Source organism: Tetrao urogallus, assembly GCF_951394365.1.
Source record: "Tetrao urogallus genome assembly, chromosome: 4".
In the NCBI taxonomy this organism is placed as follows: Eukaryota; Metazoa; Chordata; class Aves; order Galliformes; family Phasianidae; genus Tetrao; species Tetrao urogallus.
Window position 1 is genome coordinate 46927854 of NC_136817.1, and position 26033 is coordinate 46953886.

A 26033-nucleotide genomic window follows, 5' to 3' on the forward strand; every position below is an offset into this window, starting at 1 on the left:
TAGGTCACAGAAAGGGAATACACAACAGAAAACAGACCTCTTACATGAAACTTTTAAAACTTGGCCTTGACACTTGCATGTTACATTTGCTTTTGTAAGCTGTGGCCTTGTGCCTGCCCCAAGTATACCAAAGTCAAAACCAAGACTGAGTACAAATATGTTCATACAAAGGAAAAAAAAAAAAAAAATCACCTGTTGCCAATATGTAGCCAGTGAAACACCTCCGTGATATGCCTCACTCTGTTCATGCTCTGGTCTTTACCTTTTTAGCAAGAAGTAGAAGAGCTAGGGATTGGTGTAACCTACAGAAATTTTGAAGTACATTCAAGGAAAACTCCAAGTTGAGCACACAGTCCTCAAGAACTGTGGTGGAAGACAGCTGGAAGGCAGCATGAGATGTGCCACTCTAAGTCCTTGCTCACTGAAAATGAAGAAGTGAGGGAGATGTCTGTAAAGAGCTTTCTAAAAGGAGGAATGAAGCTGCCACAGACATAACATTCACTCATTCAGGTTTAGCAACTGATTCTTTACAACACTGTGAAATGAGCAATCACTGGGAATGTCACAGTTCCCACCACCTTGCATATTCTGGGGTAGGGAGGCCAGCTGGTCCCAGACCCGTGTGGTTGCAGTATTCATTTGAGATATGAGTCAAGTCTATTAAGCAGGAAGATGCTCTAAGCTAGGGTTTCCTATTCTAGAGGAATTCTTTAACCATAAATGACTATAAACGACTCTCAAATTCTGACATTTTCTGTGGAAAAAGCAAAGGTCTCAGATTGCCATGTAAAATTAGATTTTTTTTTAATTCTCAGAAGTTTTTGATGGGTCAACCTTTTCTCCTCAGTTTTACCAAATAGCTACCTGAGCTGTCTTTGATTGCATAATCTAATGTGTAAGCTAATTTACTTTAGTGCTGTAACAGTGGTGACAGCAGTGCAAGCATCGTTAGGCAGTATTATTACTTCTCTCTTGTGAAGACAGCAAATAAGTGTTTACAATTTAAATTGATTCACAGAGATTTTTCTCAAATTAATATGCACTGACAGTTTATTACAAACCAAGCAACGTATGAGTTCCTAAACTGTTATGAATTATTCCATTTTTTTTTAATGGGTTTTATTTAAATCATTTTAGGTGGCATGAGTTGTAGATATCATGAAGCAATTCAGACTTTGAATTGCAAGCTTCGCAGTTCAGAGCAAAGAGCCTTACAAATGCCAGGGGCATCAAAAATCACGTAGTTTTTGCCATTTGAAAGTGTGCATAAATGTGACTTCCTGAAATATCTGTAATGTTTAATCTGTACTAATTTAGCATGGACTTCAGGCTAGTGTGCTGGCAGTAGTATCGCAGAGAAGGGCTACGCTAGAGACCCACAGATAATGTTACCAACCTGATCAGAGATGAGTCCTATTTAACCATAATTACGTTGATTTCCTCTGTGACATCTTCCTTTGACAAACAGACAAAGAGATAGAATCAGTTTTTACATTTTATTCAGAGAAACAGAAAGCTTGTTTAATACATTTTCCCCTGTGTATTAAAATATAAAATGATATGTATTGTAAAACTAGAGTGGCCTTATTTTCACTTTCTTCAGTTTATAGTGCAGAGAACCTCTCTACGTGCAGAACAGCAGGATGATATCAGTTACTGAGTGATCTTTTCTGTGCTAATGTCCAGATCAGTTTCCTCTTTTCCTCACATTTTGGTTAGTGTTTTGATTATCTGGTGAAGGAAGTCGAGCTGGGAGGGTTGCATGTCAGGTGGAAATGGTATCTTCACCTGGCACAAAGACAGGAACCACAGTTACTACCTTTTGTTAGTTATAGGTCCCTGCCCGTATATGCAATACGAGTTAAGAGTAAAAGGGGATAAATATCCCATAGCTGTGCATACTTACAACTGTACTTCTTTTGAGTTCAGAAGAGGCTCTGCCCTGCTCTGGTACAAATCATTGTAATATCACTGAAAAATCTCAAAAGCCGATGGAGAGCAGCTGAGAACTGTCTTCACCTGGATCAGACAAGCTTCCTGTGTCCCTCTGGCTCCAACCACGTGCATTCTGCCTGCCAAAAACAGAAGTACTGCTGTTGAACATCAGCACTGCTAAATAAAGTGAGTGCTCGCAAGGCCACATATTGGTGTCTCCCAGTGGAATAACTAAATCCACTAGTATCTGTTCAGATGCCTGTATCTGCATATGTGTATCTTTATATGTGTGCATATAAATTGTCAAACCTGCAGTATACAGACAGAAAGCAGTCTGCTTGTTCTCAGTATCAGAATGGAATTGCACCCTAAAGAGTCAACACTACTGAATTATGGTACAAAATGTCCATACTTCACATTTGATTTCAGAAAAATTCTGGCATACATTTGACAATTTGCAAATCTACCCCATCCCATTCTTGGTATAATCTCTACCAGCACAACATCTAGACAAATGCGCTTCTCTATGAGCTAGAGCATTTTGTGATTCAAACGAGCTAACCATATATGAAGGAAAAGTGCTCACCTGTGCTGTGACTCTCTTATCCCAACTCAGGTGCGTGCATTGCCAATTACATCACTCTTCATTGTGAACACTTGTGCTTTGTTTCACCCAGGCTGGCTTAGCCTAGGAGCTGTGAAAGAGACTGGTTCCAGTTTGTGGATCTTGTTTTTCTTCTTCCTTGTTTTCCATGGAAACAGATTGACAGTATCTGCACAGAACAATCCATAATGGAAATAATGATCCATATTTCCTCAGCTCGGTGCAGGATAATATTCTGTGGCCTTAGAGACTGCTACAAACCTGAGCTGAATTTTGCAACTGTTGTAATAGAGCATCTTGTGTACTGGACCAGGAGGCAAATGAAGGTAAGGACTTTTAATGAGCTCATGATTTTGCTGGGACTGATAGCATGGTGCTTAGCTGCAGTGGTGTGACTGCAAGAACACAGAAAATCCAGGTAGACACACAATTCCAGGACTAAGAAAATATCAGAATTTCAGAAATGCACTTATTGACATAAGTGTAAAATTACGATAATCTGGTAAGAGCGTTTTATGTTGGTCTTATTATTTGCTCTAAACAGAGAACTCAAATATTTCATCCAAAAGTGATTACCTCAACAACTGCACAGAAGCATATGAGATAGCTTGGATGGGATCCATCCTGATGGAATATGTAGTCAAAAATCAGAGAGTAGAAAGAATTTTTTTTGGTTCGCTACAATATGTACTTTTCACTGAGTCAGACTAGGTCAAATGTAATCAAGGAAAAGTTTATTTCTGAAATTTGGGTGAAACTGGAATAGGTTTACAGAAGTCTGCAAGTGTTCAGTGACATCCTGGTAAATTTAAAATTTTCCTGTAAAGAAAATACCAGGTTCTTTGTTTGTTTGTTTGTTTGTTTTCTTTTCTTTTTTAGTTTATATATATGGAAGAGCAGATGTGATCTGCTTGAATTTAGTCTGAGGAAAAAAATCCTAACATCTGTGAGAGCTGTTATTGTCTGGCAGAGTTCTCCTTGAATTCCTGAGAATTCATTGGTGTAGGCTATGTTTGAGACTTATTGAAGAAACAGAATCTATCTTTGCTTTCTACTTTTGGTGATCTTTTAGTGTATAAAAGTGAATGGTATAACAAATGCTTATTCTGTACCACCTTCCATAGCTGAGTCCGTCTTTACAGTTGAAGTTGTAAATGTTTGACATTCTTGTACTCCTTTTGTTTTTTTCTGTGCTGCAAAGACCTGCATGTTCTGAATAGTCATTTACATATTCTGTAGTTTCTTACTCTGTTTTCAATTGAAGACTGAAACAAACATGCTGCGATGTCCTTAAAATATTTTTTCTCTAGGCAATTTTAACTGCTTTTGCATGGATGTTACAACTGCATTTCTATCATCATATTCAACAATACTGTCACAGCAAAAGTCAGGTTTGAAATGTTAGCTTGAACATTTTACCTGGACCCTATGTGTTTCCAGTCTGCTCTTCTTGCCTGTCTCTCTGCCTGCTGCCTTTTTTTGACGCTGGGGTCCTTTCCCAAAGAATATATAGTTTACAAAAGCATATTCCAGCAAGGCCAGAAACACAAACACAAAGCATCCCATCAGGTAAACATCAATTGCCTTGACATAGGGAATCTTTGGCAGTGTCTCCCTAAGGTGGGTGCTGATGGTGGTCATGGTCAGCACAGTTGTGATTCCTGCAAAAGAAAGAAGTGGATATTGGTGGGAAAAAATGGTGAAGAAGATATGAGAATAACAGTGTTGCCCACCATGCACTTGTAATGCTGATAGCTTAATTATGTGATCAGATCCTTAACATCTAAGGGAATGCTTTTCCCAGAACTGAAAAGATAGATGTCACTGGTGGGATCTTGCCCTTCCTTACCTTATGTATCTTTCTGATCCTATGTAGCATAAACAAAGAATTCAGATGTCAGTGTTGAAGACACGATGTATTTATATTGTAGTGCTAGCTGACTTGGATAGCAAAGTCAACCACTATGTGAAGAAATAATTCTTCGTTTTCTTATGGCAGTAGCTCTGCTTGGCCCAAAGACTAGATTACATTGTCCTAGGGAAAGGGATTAAGTAACTAACTTAAGAGTGCAAGCATAGAATTGAAAGAAGGTAGTGTGGCTTTATAGTAAAATGATCTTTGGTAAAGAGAAAGTGAAATACTTGTGTTAATACAACTTTTGCTATTAAAGGAATGCTCTGAATTAAAGCCTTTCACAGCATGACTGTGTTATGCATTTTAGTGTATATATTTTTGTTGTTTTTAGCTGGATGAAATTATTTTTTAGTCTGCTCTAATCACATTTTGTTAATGCATCTAGATAATAGTTCTAGACACAAACGTGATTAGTTGACAGGTGTCAAAATAGAGGCCCGGGAGTGACGGGTCAAAATAGGAGTAGGACAAAATGGTTACCTGGCATTATGATTTGAAAAGTATATTGTAGTGATTTACAAAATAGCTTACCAAGAGCAACTCTGGCTGCAGAGGCATCATAATTGATCCAAAAAGATACCCATGACAGAATTGTGATCAACGTGGAAGGCATATATGTTTGCAGAATGAAGTAACCAATATTTCTCTTAAGCCGGAAGCTAAGTGATAACCGAGGATACGCTCCTGAAAGAATGAAGCCAAATAATGAGTGATGCCTAAGAAAAGTTAGACGTTGCTATCTGGGAGAAGCTTTGTAAACTAGCTGATGCTTACCTGTTGTGAACTCCACTCTCTTTGATACCATCTTATAATCAACGATAGAAAATTGTGGGAGCTCGATGTTACTAACTCCAGTTACTGCAGACTCTCCATTCCAGTAAAATTCAATATCATCAGTAGTGTATCCATCTAAAACAGAGACATAGTTTGGCTATTGATTTTTCTTTTAGGTTTATTACTTAGCTTAAATAGTTGTGTTTGAAGTGGAAGAAGCTGCTCACGGTAAGGAGTTCAGTTTCATGTATGAAATTTCTGCCCTGCAGAAGCCACTGCCTTCTTTGTGCCCACGGGAAACTTCTGAGCATGGAAAAAGACAAGAGAGATAACAGGGAAGGAATTTAGATCTAGCCAAAAAGGTCTTTAATCTTAATCTTCAGGCTGATGAGCCTCATCACTCTCCCTCAGAAGATCATGGAACAGATCCTCCTGGAAGACATGTTAAGGCACATGAGGGACAAGCAGGTGATCCACGACAGCCAGCATGGCTTCACGAAGGGAAAGCTGTGCCTGACAAATATGGTGACTTTCTGTGATGGAGTGATGGCATTGGTGGAAAAGGGAAGGCAATCAATGTTATCTACTTGGACTTCTGTAAGGTCTTTGATGTGTCTCCTGCCACATCCTTATCTCTAAATGGGAGAGAGATGGATTTGAAGGGTGGACTATTCAGTGGATAAGGAATTGGTGAGAATGTCGTAGCAGGAGGGTTGTAGTCAATGGCTCTACATCCAGATGGAGGCTGATGAGTGGTGTCCCCCAGGGGTCTGTCTTGGGACCAGTTTTCTTTAAGTTCTTTATCAGTAACATAGATTATTAGATCAAGTGCACTTTCAGCAAGTTTGTTATGATGGCAAGTTGAGTGGCTCAGCTGATATGGCAGAAGGAAGGGATGGCATCCAGAGGGACCTTGATAAGCTCAAAAGGTGGACCCGTGTGAATTTAATGAGATTTGACAAAGCAAAGTGCAAGGTTTTTGCACTTGGATCAGAGTAATCCCGGATATGTATGCAAACTGAGAGAAGAGCTCCTTGAGAGTAGCTCTGCTGAGAAGTACTTAAGAGTCCTGGTAGATGAAAAACTTAACATGAGCCAGCAGTGTGCACTTGCATCCTAGTAAGCCAATGGTATCCTGAGCTGCATTAGAAGAGCGCTGGCCAGCAAAGTGAGCGAGGTGATCATCCTTCCCTACTCTGCCTTCGTGAGACCCTGAATATTGCACCCAGGTCTGGGGCCTCCAACACAGTGAAGTTGTTGAGCTTTTGGAGAGGGTCCAGAGAAGGGCCATGAAGATGATCAAAGGGCTGGAGTATCTCTCCTGTAAAGACAAGCTGAAGGAGCTGGGCTTATTCAGTCTGGAGAAGAGGGGGGGAAACCTCACTACAGGCTTTAAGAGGAGTTTTAAAAGTAGTATTTAAAAGGAAATTATTAACAGGATTATAAACAGATTAAATGCAGGAGATTATAAACAGGCGGGAACTGGTTACATGGACAGACAGTGATAGGACAAGGGGGGATGTTTTTAAACTAAAAGAGGGAAGATTTAAATTAGATGTCAGGGGGAAGTTTTTCACTAAGAAGGTGGTGAGGTGCTGGAACAGGATGCTAAGAGAGGATGTGGATGTCCCATTCCTGGATGTGATTAAGGCCAGGATGGATGGGGCCCTGGGCAACCTGACCTAGTACCTGATCTAGCAGTTTTAGACCAGGAAGGATGATTCCAGAAGAATTCAGAAACCTGTACTATACTCTGACTCTGTCTGAGCTGTAGTTACCCCCTTGGAATTCATACAGCATTTTATATTTTAACGAGACCATGCCATCACTGATCTGCAGTTAACATACAGTATTTCCTATCTATTTAAAAACTAGTACATTTCATCTCTGTTCTTTTAACAGTGATGACTATTTTTCATTTAATTAAAAATTAATCTGACTTTCTGCCATTGTTAGCATTTTGAAATATGTTTCAATCAAGCTCAGTAGTGGCTGAATTTTAAAATCTCCCAGTTGATGACATTTAGAACAGATTTCTACTGAAGGAGAGAAAAACATCTCGTCTAATTTTAGACTTTTCCTTCAGGTGTGAGTTGTAATCAGGTTTAAATCATATAACACAGGTTAAATGGAGGAGTTTGAACTCAAAGTTTTAGAAAATGTGACAGTGGCACAAATTATAGCACTAGAAGCCTCTGCAGAGTTAGGAACTTGACCACATGCGTACTGGTGATGTCTCTTCTAGCTAGAGAAATCAGGCTGGAGATGACTTTTCCTATGGTAGTTCCTCATCTCCGGAAGGTTGACCACATGCAAACCAGATCTGTAGCTACCCTGGGGACAGTTGGAGGAGACAAACCTTGCTGCTGGGAAGGATGGACCACTGAGTGAACAGCAACTTCTGATGCGAACACACTACAGTGGATTGAACAAGGTTCAATCTTATTTGTGAGGTGTTCCATAGCTTGCTGATGAAACTATTTGCCAATACATGTAATACAGGTTACTGCTGTTTACTTAAACTTTCAGTGCTACCCATTGCTTATGATAATTGATTTGCAGTAACCCGTATCAGGTCCTCACTGCTGGTTGGCTTTTTGGTGCTGTCTGGCAGAAACCCAGACTCTCTTCATTGACAGTGTTCAGGACAGCTGCTAGGTGTGGGGTTTCAGTGACAAGGCCCACACACCACGAGGCCAGGACAAGCCTGGTGTTGGATGTGATGCCAAGTCTGCTTAAAAATGCCAGGGAACCCTTAACTTCATTTTCATGCAAATCTTTATTTTAAGAATGTCTCTTGAATATTTCCCAAGACCCTGTGCAACAGAGGAAATGGCAAGCTATCATCTCCTGCTGAAAGCATATTGACTATCTGTCACCTTGGTACCACACAGACATTCTGTATGTGAGCTAACAGGCATAGTTACTATTTCATCTTTAGGAGCCAGTGCTAGGAAGAAGGGTGCAGGAACAACCCAAAATTTCATGGGTACTTGCCTCAGAGAGCCAGGACAAGGTTTAGATGTGAGAATCAAAGGATCAGCTTCAGAGCGTGGAGGAAGGTGATGAACTTGATTCTTCTACCTTGTACTATCCCCCTTTCCACACTGCTCCCTCCAATTTCTCCCCCATTTCTGCCTCTTGTCAGGTCTCAGCATGCACTGGCTGAGGGTAGAGCAGCCTCCAGTGCTCAGAAAGCTATGGCTTTGTTCCTTTCCCTGAAGGGCGAATTTCTATTTACTTGTTAAGGCCAAACCAGTACCAAATAAACACTAGAAATATCAGAGGGCAGATCTCAACAGTGAAAAACAGACCTGCCTTGCTACTTAAGGACTGCACCATGTTGCCAGTGCAGTGTGTAGTGTTGCTGGTCTTCTGCAAAAACAGTTTACCAGAGGTTGTAACAGAGGCACATGTGCTTCTCATTTCCCTTGGATAGGCAACTTCAGTGCCTCTGGCTAAATTGCTGCTGCTGCTGTGGTAGAGTTACAAAGCTGTAAACTCTGTGGACCAGTACCAGAAGCCTTGCATGGAAGATTTTAGCTGCTCACAGACCAACCCTGATGGCAGGCCATGCCTTTCAACTTTACAATCTTCCAAACACTGCAAAAATGAATCTGGAATGCTTCTAACATGCTGATTTGTCCCTTGAATTTCCTTCAATTAGAGCTTGGGAAATTAGGAGGAAGAGTCAGTAATAATTTTCATTCAGGGGCATTCATTTCATTCATGGTTGCATTTAGAGGAGTAATTCTATGATTCTACGATAAAGAATCCAGCAGGAACGCTTCCTGCCAGTTTTGTCTCTGATGCCCTACGATTTTTAATGCCTTTTACTATGTGCATTGCACTTTTCTCCAGGCGTGTGAGAATCATTGCTCTCCTGTCTTATTCTGGCTCACGGATGCGAGGCTTGAAGGCTGCAGGTACAGGTATAAAATAATCTCACAAATGCAGAGCGCGAAATGAATCCCACTGAACTGCCCTACCGGCACAGGTTGATCTCATTCAGTGCAGTGCATTCTCCCGGAGCGGGGCCGCCCAGGCTCCCCAATGACCACTAGAGGGAGCCCGCTCACCGCGGAGCGCTGCCTCTGCCCGCGCTTCCTCCGCAGCTCCCCACGGCCCTCCCGCCTTGGTCTCCTCGTTAATCACAGATGATGACGGCTTTTTGTTTGTTTGTTTGTCTTTTTTTTTCTTTTTTTTTTTCCTATTATTAAAAATGTTTCTGTGAAAATTATTTGTTTAAGCCTTTGTTTGCTTGCTAGATTCTTCAAAACCACTAAAATGCCAGCTATGCTGGGGTTTGGCTTAAATAACATCTGGAGAGACAGGATAGGAACCTTTCAATACTTAAAAGAGGGGGACTATAAGAAAGAAGGGAACAGACTCTTTAGCAGGGTCTGTTGCGGTAGGACAAACAGTTTGGTTTCAAACTCAAAGAATGGAGATTTTTGTTGGATATAAGGGGGAAGTTTTTTACAGTAAGGGCAGTAAGGCACTGGAACAGGTTGCCCAGAGAGGAGGTGTGTGCTCTGTCCTGCAAGACATTCAAGGTCAGGTTGGATGAAGCTCTGAGCAACTTCACATAGCTGTAGGTGTCCCTGTTCACTACAGGGGAGTTGGACTGGATGGCCTTTAAGGGTCTCTTTCAACTCAGAAGATTTTATGATTCCATGAAAATATGTTCTATTGCTCAACTCCAGATATTAAACTTCTGCTTCCTAGAAAATAATGTCTAGGAATGGTAATGCAGTCCTTTGTGTGTCAATGCTTCATTTTGTTTGCTTCTCGACCAGCAGCTGAGAGCTTGACTGAAAACACTTAAGCAGAAGTACCACAAGTCTAGAAAGTAACTGGATTCAAGCATGGCAATAAGTAGATTATATATAAATCTTGCTGATTGCAGAAAAGAAGTTTTAGAAATGTTGCTGACACTGTGATAAAGCAGAGGTTAACGGTGTATTACTTGTTAATGTCACCAGGCTGTTCTATTTTCTACTCCAGCTCTTACCTCTCAAATACCTCTGGGATAAATAAAGATTTATATTACATTAACTTCACAAATAAAATCATAGTTGTACTCATATCACCAAATTCCCCAGCGCTGTACAAATGGAGACACTTTTTCTGTCTGATTCTTCAGGGAATGTAGCTCTGAAACAGCAGGCAACAGGATCTCTTCCTTAGGGATCTGACTCTAATAGCTCATTTCCAAAGAATATTCTAAGCTGTGAGCCCTAAGCCTTCAGTCTTCTGTAAGGGAGAACCCACCCTTCTACCACTACTGAATCATTTCTTTTCTAACAACTTGGTCGTGGTTGCTGAATGCATTTTTAGAGTATGATATTTCTTGTTTCATATTATTAGTATTCCTATGACTGTGTTAAAGAAGATAAAGCATTTTTTTCTGCACACTGTGCAGAAAATCCAAACAATGGTAAATTGATAGTTTTAAGCTAAACCCAGCATGGAATTGCAGCACCATGTATCTGAAGATCACCTTTGGAAAGCAGTATTACCAGTTAATATCTGGGCGGTAGAATTGCTTGAAATGGCTTCCTGTTGCTGTATTAGAGTGGATGTTTATAGCTGATTTTTTTTTTTTTTTTTCTGTGAGATTCACTGAGGAATAAAAGCTGATCTGAGGGAAGGCAGCCTTCTACTTTCTATAGGCAGATGGCAGATTGTAACCAGGGACATGAGTCAGAATTTAGCCTAGCAAGTACTGACCCAAATGAATAGTTGGTTAGATTGCTGCAGTACTACAAATTGTCAGTTATTTAAGAGGGTTTCTCAAGTGAAAATAAATTTAACATATAGGAGAATCTCCTCCATCCTGGTTGGAGACACTGCTTCCAATCCGCTAGAAGCATAAAATAAATGTTATTACTGTATAAAGTCACTCTTGCAGAATCGTAATCTAGTTCAGGAAGAGAATTACAGCCTTGTGTCTCTTTGCAAACCTTTAACACTGATTCACTGCTATTTGCTATCTTTTTTTTTTTTTTTCTTCCTTTAATGTTTTACATCTCATTTGCCATTGAGACTTGATACAAGATTGAAAATCCTTTTGGAGAAGAATTGCTTGTTTTTTGCTTAATATCCCTTTAATGGCTAACACAGCAGGGCTCCTCTGTGTTACTGCAGTCCCAATAGATGGAAATGTTTCAGAGCTTTGTCAAGTTTTCTGGAAGAGTCCTACAAGTAGTCAGACTTGTACTACAAATTTAATTCTCATTAGCTATAAACAATCAAACCCCGGAATTACTAGGAAAGACATGGAGAGGAAATGCAAAATTTTTTGTTTACACTTTCATGTGCTTTCTAATCCGCTTTGTGCTATATCTTGACTATTAAATGCAGTTCATTCTTTCTTAAAAATGGGTGCATTAAATTTGATGCAAAGAAGGGCCACTAGCATGACTGAGGACAGACTTGGATTCATAGGAAGGAGGACTGACTCAGTCTTGATTCTTCAGTATGGGGCATGTATAAGTGGAATGAGAGAATGTTGTGATGGTAGCTTATGGATTTGTAAGTTAGCAAAGTAGAACAGGAAATTATTATTTGCAATCTCTTACACCACTGGACCAAGAAGATAACAAATGGAATTGCCTGAAGGCTGATTCAGAAAAATAAAGGGAAAAGCAATGTGCAGACGCACTGCAAAACTCATTGCATGAGGTGATGTGCTGCTGAAAGTTTATGTTTGTCCAGAAGTGATCATATATTCATAAAAATCTCTCTAGGTTATTAATTATAATGCTAGTTTTTCTGACTTGAAATAACAGATTGGAGAAATTTCTGTTCTCACTTCGTAGATGTGTTATTGGCCACTGTCAGAGACAAGGTGATTCCTGGCAAGACAGATTTTCCATGTCAGTACAGACATTAAGCATCGTGATATGTTCCACCACTTTCAGATCGGTCTGTCTGGTGTCTCTCATGTCTCTCACCTTTACAACTCATCTTTTTAATTCATCAATAGAGTGATGACTTTTAGCTCAATGTTGAGAGCCTCTAACTCTACAAATCTTCGTATAACTAGCATAAATTATATTGTGAATGGGAAATCTCGTTCCTGTCCATGCATTTTGTGAAGTAATAAATAACCTGTCCACAGTAACACAGCAGCCAAAATGACACCAAAAACTTGGTTTTCTATATCTGAATAATTTAGCAAACAGAGTGTGTGATGTGACTTGAGGCATTTTGATGACTCACTGTCTCAAAACTAGCAACAATTGTATTTCTTTTTAAACTACTTAAATTAAGCAAATGTACAATATATGTTCCAGACTAATTAACAATTGGGCAGTGTCTACTTGTACAGACTGGATAATTGTGTAATTGTACACATAATACATACATATATCCACTTGCTTTTTACCAATTAGCCCTGATAAGTACAGCCTTCAGACATTAATTTCTACATACTTTTAGCTATCTTCTCAGCTAGTAATCTAGCTTCAGCAGCAGTGCACCTGGGAGTTATGGATGGGATTGCTCAGTTTGTCAAGAGTGAACAACGCTTCCTTTGCTATCTGAAGGGGTTTCCACACCTTCACACTAACCAGATGAGGATAACCTGTGTTCAGTGGAGTATGTTTTGAGTAGAGTTTTTGTCTTTCCACCCCTTGCTTTGCTGCTCTTCCTTTCTCATCTGGAACTCCCTACACAGTGTGTAGCTATGTCCTTCTGAACCATGATCTGGGATGTGTTTTTCTGACTTGTGTTGCTTTACAAAGTTAAAAAGAGAACAACGATATTTATTTGCACATTATGTAAACATTTAGCAACACAGATCCCGCTGCTTAGTGTTCAGTTAATTTAGTTCAGTCAATACTGCATGGTACATAGTTTTGTGTGCTCATATGGTAAACACATCTTGCCCTTGAGCGCTTGGTTAATTAAGATCTACTTCTAAGTACTCCTGTTTTGTTGCCAGGCAGATTCTCCCAAATTCAGGTGCAGCTGATGTGCTCCACAAAGAAGCCATGTGAAGTTCATGTCCATCCGTTTTGCACTCTGCTGTGTCAGGCCACAACCTGCTCTTGCTGAAGGCAGCAGGGCCTCTATTTGAACTGCAACACTGCATGTTTTCACTTATGCCAACATGACTCCTGCAAGTACACCTTACATTCTCGTGCACTACTTTTGTCCCCTTCAAGGGAAAGTATATCCAGATCTGTTCTTGATAAATAGATTTATAGCTGTAATGGGGGGGGACTGAATTCTGGTCTTGGTTCTAAAGAAAGCACTCATTAGTTAAGAAACACGTATGACATTGTCTTCTCCTGAGGAAATTTACCCCACTGAAGCATGGAGATAAACCAGTGTTATGTCAAGCACCTTGCATGTACTGCAGTTCACAGCAAAGCTAAGGAGTGCAAATTACAGGCATTTCAAAGGCTGCCTGCATTGCAGAGACTGAATTTGTGCTAGCAACAATAGGGAGAAAAATAGCAAATAGCAAAACTGTAGTACAAAATTAACAAGGTTTTGTTATTGCTAAGAAAATGTTTACAAAATATGCAGTAATTTTTCTCTACTTAGAAGTAAAGGAGCAGACTCTCCTACATGGTGATGTGAAAACCTTCTTAGTATATTCAACTGTGTGCGGAGGCAGGTGTGTGGCTCATTGGTAGGTTAATGTGGGGTGATGATGAGGGGCGGGTGCTCCAGAGAGAGAGAAGGCTCAAGATCTTGTAATCAATGGACTCTGAACAAATTTCTGTGTGCCTCTTCTTGTTAATACAAATTGCAGCCTAAGCTAGCGTGTGAAATATTCAAATTGAGGGTTCTGTTGCTTTGACCTTAAATGTGAATTCAAGTAAGGTTGTTGTGCTCTGTCTGGTTTGGATGAGAAATGATAATGTGTTAAACAACCACGTGTTTTTTCAGGAAGAGCTCCCTGTAGGCAATTTAGAGTTCATAGGCACTTACAGAATATCAATGAGTGAGAATGGAGAGAGTTTACTGAGGAGACTGGCCACGTATTCTAAATTAAATGTTAGCCTTTGGTGATTTTAGCCAAAATTGCTAGGTGGAAATAGGTATACTGGCCAACAATTCAGCAGTGTTTAGGTGCTGCTTCATTTGCTCAAATCTATATTTAGAGTAATTGTGCAACCTTTCAGTTTTCCCATCCATAAGCAGACCGGATCCTGGCATCCATTGTCTACTATGAAATGAATCATTGCCTTAACTCCATTTCCAGCTGCAGGGTAATGAGCAATACAGTGCAAAACAGTCTTGGACTTCAGTGTTAACAGATATTGCTAAGACTGAGGGAGAGAAATGTGCACCTGTCTAAGGAGGTGATCCTTGCATGATCAGGCAGATGAGACTTGGTGGTCAGGAAAGCCTAGAGCTGCTGTTTCAAAGGCTGCTGATTGCCAGAAAAGATAAATTCATTCATACTAATATTAGTTTTCAGTGAACTTCTCAAACAAAACTGAAATTCTCAGTATGTTCTTGAAATTTCCTATGCACTGTGGTTTGCTTATAAGGAATAATACTTCTTTGTGCAGTCTGCTTTTGCACTTTTTTTTTTTTTTTTGGCTTTGCATTTGTGCAGAAGATGAATAGCTTAAGATAAAGCTGATAGAAGTGGTAGAAGAAAACTAACAGAAGAAGCTTTAAGAATTCTATAAGAATTCTATCTGATGGACTTATGCTAGCAGCTCTGCAGGTTTGATTCCTGGCACTTGGAGGACCTGAATATATGGTCTACTCAGTAATAAACATATTCACACTCATGCTGTGCCAGATTGGGTAAGAAATCTTTCTGCATAGAGACTTGAGGAAATATGTTTTTCTTATTCATATTGCTGTGATGTCAAGGAGCCATAGGTACAGATGAAGACATAGAGTGAATTGGCACCAAACAGAAAATTTCTCAAGATTTATTGCATCTGTGAAGTTGGATGCATTTGGAGCAAGAATTTATTCTCATGGGTTGAAATGAATCCCAGAGTACCAAAATCTTTCAGTTTGTCCTGGATTCTGTTTTTTACAGCAATTCACACCTTGGCAGAAGGCAAGTAAACACATAAACTGTACTCAGGTTTGTAACATCCTAGGACAATCACATTATCTCAAAGCACAACATGGCAGCTCTACAAAAAAACATGACTTGACTGGGTTTGGAGATTATTTTTTGCTGCTGCTCTGATTACAGACATAATGACTCATGTTTCCTAAGAAATCATCCCCTCCTCTAAATGAGCCCCTATTTTCGAGATAATCTCGAAAAAGATGTTGCTGTTAGATTGATCTGAGTTCTGGAACAGATACCTCCCTCGCTCCATAGTGCATCAAGTTCAAACATAATTTGAGGGTGGCTGTGTGTTTTAGAGCAGCTAAAGGGTTTGATCAGAAGCAGAAGAGTTCTCCACTCTATACTCTCATAAACAGAGAGCAGTTAAAGAGGATAAAACCTTTTTCTCTGGGGCTGGAAGTGCCTATGTAAAGTGACACACACTGGGGCGAGGGATCATGGCTGATAGTTATTATGAGGGAGTAAGGGAATCTGACACACAGGTGAATGAGAGAAGCTCTTCATTTATGGATGAGGCAGAATCTGAGAACTGTGAGGGGTGGAAGCTACCCTCATTCAAAAATGTCAGAAAGATCAAATCTCTTGAAAAAAGAATAGAGCTGAGTTTCCTTCCAGTTTTTTACCTTTTGTATCTGTAGGCATGTAAAGGAAAAGTGTCTGTGAAAGCTTGGATTTAAGACAGGTTTTCATCTTTAATAAAATAGAACTTTTTTTGAGATGTTGGTTCTTACATCACTGGTAGTTCATATGCAATCATACTGTGGATCAAACAGGGAGCTGTGATAAATCTATTCAGATCTCATCCTGTCAAACGGCTCTGTGCCAACAGAGGCAATAATGAATGTTTAGATATGAACACAGTTGTTGTTTCTTTCGGCAACAAAGCATCCAGAGGTTCAAGTGGGATATTTTATTGATTGACTGTAGTATCACTGTGAGCTTGTTGCTCTTCCATTTTAGCATTATACGTATTTAGTGTTATGTCTGTTTCACTATGAAGCAGAGACAGCCGTAAAAACAATGGAGTCAAGGTGGAATTGCCATTTTCTGTACTGTTGCTGGTTAAATAAATCTTCGTCTTTCCTCCAGCTCAGCCTTTTCAGGCTCCTCTGGGCTCACTGAGATCTCCCACACAAGCAATGTGATTTGTAGGAGAGTGCTACCAATCAGGCTAACACATGGCTCAATGTTGCGATGTTGATTCCTGAATCATGCTGCAGCATTCTGGTTGTCATAGAGACACAGATTTTTAAGGCCAAAGGGACCATTCTTGCTAATCATTACAGATTTCTTGTGAAACATGTGGCAACTTGCCAATGAGTAAATAGCTGTGCAAACTGGAGCACAGCCTGGCCTTACCTCTCCTGTGAGTGTGAAACACGTTTCACTTAAGTCTGCTGGAGAGGGACCCCAATGGGGATTTGGTTTATTGTCAGAGTGATGCTGTCTGCAAATCATTTTTCTGCTGAGTGAAAGCCAGATGCAAGCTTAGGCCAAAAGATCATGCTGTGACTGTGATACTGGAACTCAAAGGGACAAAGAGTGTAAATAAGTGTCCCACCTGATCTCCCAGGTGGTACAGCAAGGCCAGCTCTTGTGTTGCTAAGAAGGGATGCTGGAATGCTGCAGCTGGCTGCCACTATAGACCACAGCCAGGCTGTAGCATCTTGGTATGCCCTATTGTAATCCTCACCAGAGCCTGCTGGCACTGCAGAACTGAAAGCTAGGGGATTTAACATCCCAAATTGCCATCCATCAGAGCTCATGTAAGGGTGCCAAGAAACCTGGGTAACCTCCAATCAGGCATTAAGCTTCCTATTTGGAAGGTCTGCTGAGCCATGAGAACTGGGTTGATACAGATCCCAGCTCTGCTGACAAAGCAATTCCTGTCACAAAATCTCTTGCTTTCACAGAGACAAATTTCTCGTGGCCATCACACTGTCAGACACTGAAACAGATTTAAAGCCTTCATATCGTCTCCCATCTGCTTCTACAGAAGTGGAGTAAGGTGAAGTACTTGAGCAAAGCAGTTGACTATTTGTGTGAAGGAATATGTATAGCCAAAGTGTTCTTCTCTGCCTGGATGGATGCATCTCTCTGTGTAGGAATAGCTTCTATCAGCCTATAAGATAGCTTCAGGAAAGCCAGAATTTTTTATTTATTTATTTATTTGTTTGTTTGTTTAAAGTTAAAATATTCTATGGGCTAAATATAAGCATGTATCATCACGGCTCTGGCTGATCCACTGGAGAGATTAGATAGTAGGGCAGTGTTCTTATTCTTTGTGCTCTTTTCCAATTCCTGCATCACACAGTTGTTTCGCTGCTATTAGCATTGCTTTATGTTAGTCACCAGTGAGTACTATTAAGGCCAAGTCCTAATGCTCTAGATTTTGAAGGAATCGTCTCTGGTTAATTCCAGCAGAATCCCTGTGAGATATAATGACTCTGCCTTTCTGTTTATGAATACAGTTGCTGTGAATGCACTGAGCTTTTCAAGAGCCAAATGAGTCTCCAGATTTCTTGGTTTCTATGGCAGGAAGCACTCTAGAGCAGGGAGAGGACTAGCTCAGGTGCCATCTTCTTGGCACCCTGTTGAAATGGAAGAGATATGATAGCTTTCGTTTTGTTGAAGAACTATGGGAAGTGAAAGGGCAGTGTAGCAGCCCCACTTTCCTTGTGCACGAGTCTAGAAGAGCGAGTAACAATCCTGGTCTGCTCAAAATCTCAATGTTTATTTTAGGGTCATCTAACAGCAGAGGGAGGAACACATTGTCCATCTTGGCCATGGTCTCGTGTCTTGGAATTTATTTTTCTTCCAGATTTTTGCTTGCTGTTTCCGTTGCACTCATGATTGCATCTTCAGACATGTATCTCCCTGCAAGCTGTGTATTTACATCTGCAGGTGAGTGGATATCAGTTTAATAACTACTTCTGTTTAAGTGAAGGATTGGATATTTTATCAGCTCATACTTTAGTTCTTATATTATGCCTTTGTCTTCTTGCTTAAATTTCTGATTTTCACGTGCACTTTCTACAGGCATTGAACTCTCCCTGTAAGTATTTCACTTCGGAGCTCACTTATACTGTCTCTCCTGATTACATCTAATTTAAAGGGTGGGGCTGAAGAAAGAGTGTTCACTTGGAACGAACATTTAAGGCAACTAATTGAAAAAAGAAGATTCTCATTTAGTGCATGTTGCAGTGCTTTAATTGACAGAAATGAAGTCTTAATAGTTTTCACCAGCTAAAGATCAGGCCTATTTCTTCTTTATCACATTACATGCTGTTGTCAGCTACTAGATTCAGGGCTATCAATATTGCATAGATTTACACATCTATGCAAGTCTTTTTGCTGACCATATGTTAATTTAATTGATTATTTTCTTTCTGCACCTATTTACCTTGCACTATTAGTAACAGTAGTAAGAATAAAAATACTGTTAAAAATTAAGGTAAGGAATTTGAAAGGTCAATATGTTATTAAACTCCTGGTGGAACCAACAAGACTGTAGGTAGCACAGAAGAAAGTCAGTGGCAAGACAGAGCACATCTCTTCCAAGTAATGATTGTTGTTCAGCGATGATTTCCATGAACCGTTCTGCTCTGTAACCTGATGCCATGGGAGTTAAAATATAAGTAGTATAAACACAGTATAAGAATTACCCCCCAGATTTTCCAGTACTTTGGAGATAATCTGACAGTTCACATGGCACACAGTGTGTCTAGTAGTCAGGGACGCTGACTACTCCTGACTGGACTCCTAAATGCTGAGTACTCAAATGACTCATTTACTTCTACTCAGAAGCCCAAAAATGGGGCACTTTGGTCTTAGAACTGTGTCCAGAATGTTTTTCCAGGTGCATCATCAGTAATTTCAAGAGTTTTACAGATGCATAGGAGAAAAGCTGGTATACACTAAAGACTCTATTTTTATTTTTTTTGTAAATTGTCAAAGATTCCATTTGTGCCAGTGTTCCTGGCACAACCTCTAGGATTTTAGTAGCAGTTAAGCCTGTTCCTGCTTTTGGGAAGTCATTCAGTTGCTAGTAGAACTGATCTAAATACTCATTAGAGGTAACACTCTACAAATTTTGTCCAGCTGGCAAATTGTGAACAAAATTTTTGATTTCTTTCATTGAGCTCAACAGATACTAATATCAATAGATACAAATATGAACATATATATCCTAGAAGACATGAATTATTTATAGTGAGTGAAGGTCTGAAAAGCAATTTCCTTTTGGAGACGTATGACTGGCCACATGAGTGACACGGTATTCTCTCATCCCTGATAGCGTTAGCATTTTAATTGCTTATTTGATCTGATGCTAGTCTTGATTTTGATGAAGTCTCAGTGATAGTATCAAGCCCATTCTCACTGAACATTCTTTCCTACAAAGCTTCATTATAGTGAAAGCTTATGAATAGAGAGACGTGAGCCAGACATTTCCTGCTATTTGGCCTATTAGCTGATAAATGCTCATTTACCATACCATTCAGCTTTAGAAAATGACTGGATTGGAGACTTCAGATCAGCTACATCCTGGTAAATAAATTCAGGTATGAATTTGGTATGAAAGGGACTTCAGTATGAAGTTGCTATTTTTGATTGTTATTGTACTGTATATATCCTCTTTATTTTGAAAAATCAAAAAACGACTTCTCCAAATGTATTCATTGCATGCCCTGTTATGTTTAAGCTAAAAAATGAGCCAAGCAGCAGCAAGCAACATCAACAATATTTCTGTGTGCCAAAAAGGCAGTAAACTGCCAAGCCCAAGGACAAGCAAGACAACCATGCAGCTTAGTGAGTGGCTCTGTACTGCTGGATTATGAAGTCCAGACAGCGTTCTTCTACAGAAAGTGACTGTTGAGAACAATAAGGTGATGGGTGGCACTGGAAGGGGAAGTTAAAATTTGACTACTGCCTCTGCTTCCCAAGAAAGAGAAGAAAATGGCTGTATTAATGTTCATACACAGGTATGTGGGTTTGCAGTGCTTCAGTAATCTCTGAGCAATGTAGATAAGGAGAGGGCTAACTTAAAACAGATGTTCATGGAAGATTAATGCATGTTTGCCTTATTCAACCCAAGCATATCAAATTGGCTCATCTTGTTTTGCTACTGCATCTGTAATGGAGGGTTAACCATGGTGTACAACCAATATGTCCTTCCAGTGACTCCCTTGCACGTGTTGAATGCTGAACTGTGATGTAACTGTGGTGAATCCTGACTGCAGCTATTGATGTGCTTCATGGGAACCCTGTCAATAGTGACTCCCTTCTTCTCTTTCCAGTATGTCTGCTCACAGTGCCAAATCACTATCTTAAAGATAAAATACGTTATTATTAATTTTCTAAATAAATAAGCAGGTTCTGTTCCGACAGTGCTCTCTCTCTGGTAAAAAATAATTTTCATTAAAAATACTGAAGATGTTTACATATTAAAATCTTTTGCTGACAGAATAATTCTCAACCTGGCAGAGTTTTTTAAAAATCATTGTAAGATGACATTTTGGGAAAAGCCGCAAACAATTTGAAATCTAGACTAAAAAGAAATGCTACTGATTATATTAAGTGCTGATATTGAGTATGCTTTTACAGAAAAAGAAGTACTTGATTATGAAGAGTAATTTTGAAAGTATGTGTGCATTTTTGTCCTTTATTGGGGACAAACATCTGGCACCTTATTGATGCTATCAATTAGAAGTTATAAACTGGTATAAATGTTGGCCTGAGAGCCCATCTTTCCTAATCAGTGCTCTAGAGTGTGAGTGTGCATTTCTCAATGAGGTAGGTTTCAGTTCTATGTATATAAGCACTTATTCAACTGAGATAAACCTCTCTAGTTCTATTTCAGAGGCTGCAGCACAGATTAAATTTGGGCCAAGTAATAAATGGCCAACCCTCTCCCTCCGGTAACTTACAACTTTCAATTTCTAGTGTGCAGTTTTGTTCATCCAGAGGATATCTTCGTAGATCCATCATGCAAGCAGCTGTTGTTGTAATCCTATAAGAGGAGGGTGAAAAAAATCAGTTTTGAAACCACATTTGATATGTTTGATTAGGTAAATCTTTCTGTAGTGTATTTTTTTTGGTTTAAATACTGAACGGCGCATGGATAGCTGATGTACAAAACTGCTTGTGAAGCATGATTAAATAATTTATATAGCACAATACACCGAATATAGTATAAAGCTTAAAAGCATACACTAAATATCATGGAATAGGATTTTGACAGAAAACTTTACAAGAAAAAGTGTTGAGTGTTTTAAAGGGCATTTCTTGAGGTTTCTCTTTGGACATTTCATTTTTAGTGTTCTTAATTCAAACATCTTCAAATTGGTTTGCACATTTTTATTTGTAACAGGTACTGCAATAGTTCCATTTTTCATTCTGCTCTCATGTAATGCTTTCTACGATTTGTCTGATATGCATGTGCATTTTCCATGGTGTGGAAGCACTAGTAGCATGCGAATCATTGTTTTCATGATTTCATAATCAGTTTATCAGTATGACAATAGTATATTGCCTCTCAAAATTGTATTATGCAATCAAAATCTTATGGAATGTACATCATCTGTTGGTTACTGAAGAAAATCACTTGCAGGGTGCTTTCAAACTCACAGAAGTGAGTTTGCATCTGCAGTTTCAAGTTTGTCTTTTTTTTGTGTGTGCGTGTGTGTGTGTGTGCGTGTGTGTGTGCGTGTGTGTGTGTGTGAGATAAAAGGGTCCTTATGTGCTTATACAACTTCTGAAGTTTGAATGGGCAAACATGGCCTGAAATTTAACTGGCCTCTCTCTCCTTCTCATGAAAAGTTCCTTCCTGAGAAAGATTCCTCTTTTCTGGATCTGGATATCGTTCTGTTTCATGGTAATTAGCACCACAGGAGCACATCTGGAGATTTTACTTTCAATGTGATGGAAGTCAAGCACACTTACATGCTGCACTGGGATGATAATTTGTGCTGTCACAGAACTGATAGAATAAAAGGGGGGGAAAAAAGCCATGTGTCGCTTTATTTTGACATGCTTCAAATTTCCTAATTCTTCAAAATCCATCTGTCTACTTGTGTATAAGAACTGTCTAGCAAGAGCTGTGACAGACAAACCAGCCCATGAAATTACCGTGTAATGCTGTGTAAAGTATGATATTTCTGCTTTTCCACTGAGATTGATTTTTGTCTCGAGTATTGCTCATTGAATTGATTTACATGTTTCTTAATGTCTTTTGCTGAAAACTTCAGAACAGGTAGGACTTCATTTAGTTTAGCCTTGTATAAATGTGTCTTACTCAGAGCACTGAAAAAGCTGTGCAGTAATGATTTGTCACAACCCTACTTAATAACGCTGAAGATCGTATATAACTAACATTAGTCACAGTTACATGCTTCTTAATCGAGGTTTCATAGAGTCCCAATTAACAAATCAGCCTTTAAGGTAATTCAGTTCACCCGGATCAGCCAGATTTATTTAAATGTGTACAGAAGTAGACGTAATGTTTTCTAGACCACAGGGTTACAGTGGCCAGCTGTTTCTTCATGGCCAGTGTGTCTGTCCTTCTGACTTCTGCAGTTTTGAATATCTTACATAAGCAGCAGCAATTTCTTTCTTAATAATATCAAGAATTTTTTGTTGACACAAGGTAATTGTTCAGTAGTAAACGATGGGGAGCAGCTTTCCCTCTCATAACTCTCCCACCCCTAAGCTCTCTGGTCCTGCAACAAGCAGCTGTTTCTAGATGACGAAGGCTTTAGCTGAAGTTTGCAGAGATAATAGCCACATAATGCTAGGTGGCAAGGTCAGTTGGGGAACACTGTCAGGCAGTTAGTGCAGGGTGACTATCAGATGTGGAAATCTGGTGGAAGCTGGTGACTTCCCATTTCCCCTATAGACCTGCAGCTTTGAACATGGTATGGTGTCCTGGGCACAGGGGATGATGAGTAGCACCCAATCTCAATGTTGAAGCAAATATAATCTATTTGTGCATTGTTTTCTACCCTACTATCTTTAAATCCTTTTGTTTATTCAAAAGACAAATGATAAAATGTAATTAAACAAAGAAGGTAAGCAGTTCTAACAGGTAAGAGAAGTAATATTTATGAAAAGCAAAAAACTTTTTTTTTTTTTCAAAATGATTTATTGTATTTCAAATTATCTGATCCACTCTTAGCTTTTTTTTTTTTGTGTGTGTGTGTGTGTGTGACTCTATGAATACCATATTCTTACTTATAGTCAAGTTATTCTGGACTAAAATAAAATTGTATGAAAGAAGAACATTGCTGTCCAGTATTTGCAAAACAGGCTTTCTTGTGTAATACTGACAGAGGTTTCCCTGCAGGACAGTAAATCTTGTAGTAACAAGTGACAAAGCTTAATATTTTTTGATACATCAGCAGCAAGCAGTTTAAGTTCAGAATGAGGGCAGGAAGTGGAGTTATGTTTCAGTATTTCATCAAAATGCTGTCAAAAAAGCTATTCTTCAACTCTCAAAGAAGAAAGAGAAGCAATTTTTAAGACAGGAAGAACAACTAAATGTGGAGATGATCAGAGCTAAACAATGCAAATTCTGTTGTGAGATGTTTCTTCCCAGTTGGAGAAAAGGTATCAAATTTTAATGTTTGTTCTTTTTCTTTCAGTCAACAGAGAATAAATTATAAATATAGATGAGGATATGAACTGAGGTGAACTCTTTTAAGGGGAAGGAAAAAGAAAGCGAACTGAAATTTTCAAATATAATTAAAAGTAGCCATGCTTCTCTTAACCACTGTGGAGCTGAGGGGTTGTATTACACACTAGAAGTAGATTTTCATATCCTAGGTAATATATTGCTTCTGTGTTAACGTAACTTCAGTAATATCAGGGAACTTAATCCTATAGCAACTTTTTGATATCAGAATTCAGTCCTGCTTCACTGGAATAATTGTCCTATTTGTCTCTTTATATTAGAGATCTAATGGGATGTCTTGTAGGCAGAGTTATTGACAGGGTAGAAGAAGGCATTGTGCATTTAAATATGCAATTTTTTTTCTTTGTCCATGCTATGTACAACGTTGTCGTGCCTACTATAAATTTCAAAGCAAAGCTTAAGAGATTAGTGGCTGTCTGCTTGTCCCAGGGAGAAAATGTCAGCTCTGACCCTGAAGGCATGCCCAGCTTCAAGCGCTGTGAGGATCCTGCTTACGAGAGGAATCCACTTGCAAGAGGTGTATCTGAGCATTAGCAAGGGTTGGTGTTATGTGTTTTATACAATATAGTGTGTACTTGTACATGCTGTGCTCATCAAACTGTATTGCTTGTCTGATCAAATTCTGTTAGAAAAAGAACTTACATTTGTTTATAAGTTTAGGATGAGCCAGTGTCTTCAAAGATCTCATTAGAAGTTGAGAGAAAAAGGGATGATTGGCTCCTGAGCTGGATTTAGTAAGAGATTTAGGTACTTTGTTTTAGAGATGAGTTGATTAACATTTTTTTTTCTTTATTGTGAAACGATTATAACTCGGCTTTAAATTTTTTTTTCCTCACAAAAGCAGTAGAAATATATGTGACTCTATGATTCCAGGGAGACAAGCTGTTAACCACCGGATCAGACTATGTAGTTTGATATGATGCTCAAGTTTATAAGGAGAGCATTTGTATGGATTTAGGTTAGCAAATGCAAAATACACTTTCTTTTAATCTTTGCTCACAGAAACAGTAGAAATATTCAGCTCAGAGGGCTAAAACTGTAAGCAGCTGAGACTAGGATCTGGTGTGAGAAGGGTTCAAAACGTTTTATCATATTTGGTAGTTTTACTTATGTTTTACAAAGATGAGATCAAGAAAAAATAATTACACTCTTCCAGGTTTAAGTGATATCCTGAACTACTGAGAGTTTGCTTGATTTGCCCCTCCACCATCTGTGTTTTTTTTTGTTTTTGTTTTGTTTTTTAATTGAAAAATAAAACATTCAAAACAGTTTAAATCTCTCTTAGAAATGGCATGGTGTGCCTTTCCAGGAAAGGTGTGATATTATTTATCTGTTTATGTACATTTATGTATGTCTGGGTAAATAAACATGTTGTTTATGCTTTGTTTTAAGCAGGGGGATATTTACTGCAGGTAAATAGTAATTAGATCAAAGCTTTCTCCCAAACTTTCATTAGAATTTTGTTGTATTTGCTTTAGGCAGAGCTGCCAAGCCAACCATTTTGATGCTACAGTGATCAGTCAACCCACAGTGCAGACAGCTTCTGACCTTTCTTGAAATAATTTGTTTTCAATGCAGTAACCTCACATGTCTCCAGAAGTCATCTCTTCCACTGCTTGTGGATAGCGGTGACACGGGGTGACTGGTGGCAGGGACAGACCGTATGCTCTGGACAAGGCTCCCACTACATTTTGATGCTATTGCCTCCTCTGTTCCATGTTTCTTTCCTTCCAGGCTGCCCTGTCAGTTGCCCACATCAAGCCTCAAATGAAACACCATTGACTCAGAGTTAGGTAACCTCAAGCATCAATGTAAACAGCAACTGGTGAGATCAATATCTTGAGCTAGTATAGGTACAACCAGAAAAGCTTAAATGATCAAATTCTGCAATGTCTTTCAAGGGCTGAAATATTGGTGTTTTTTTTTTTTTTTTTTTTTTTTTTGTTTGTTTGTTTGTTTTTTTGTTTTTAAGATGAAAATAACTGAAGTGGTAAAACAAAATATGCTACTGAAAAGAATCAGAAGAATTAACTACTACAGTGCTACTGTC

At 39.1% G+C, this 26033-nt stretch overlaps 1 protein-coding gene across 1 annotated transcript in view; it reads right to left on the reverse strand.

Annotated features, from left to right (window-relative positions):
• GABRB1 (gamma-aminobutyric acid type A receptor subunit beta1) overlaps positions 1–26033 on the reverse strand; it is a gene marked incomplete at its 3' end in the record, with an annotated part of 92680 nt that overhangs the window by 1021 nt on the left and 65626 nt on the right. Inside the window, exons 5-8 of the mRNA XM_079534138.1 lie at positions 21222–21304; positions 5229–5363; positions 4986–5138; positions 3959–4200 (exon numbers count right to left, since the gene is read on the reverse strand). Of these exons, the coding sequence (XP_079390264.1) occupies positions 3959–4200; positions 4986–5138; positions 5229–5363; positions 21222–21304 (613 nt within the window). The remainder of the gene's footprint in view (positions 1–3958; positions 4201–4985; positions 5139–5228; positions 5364–21221; positions 21305–26033) is intronic.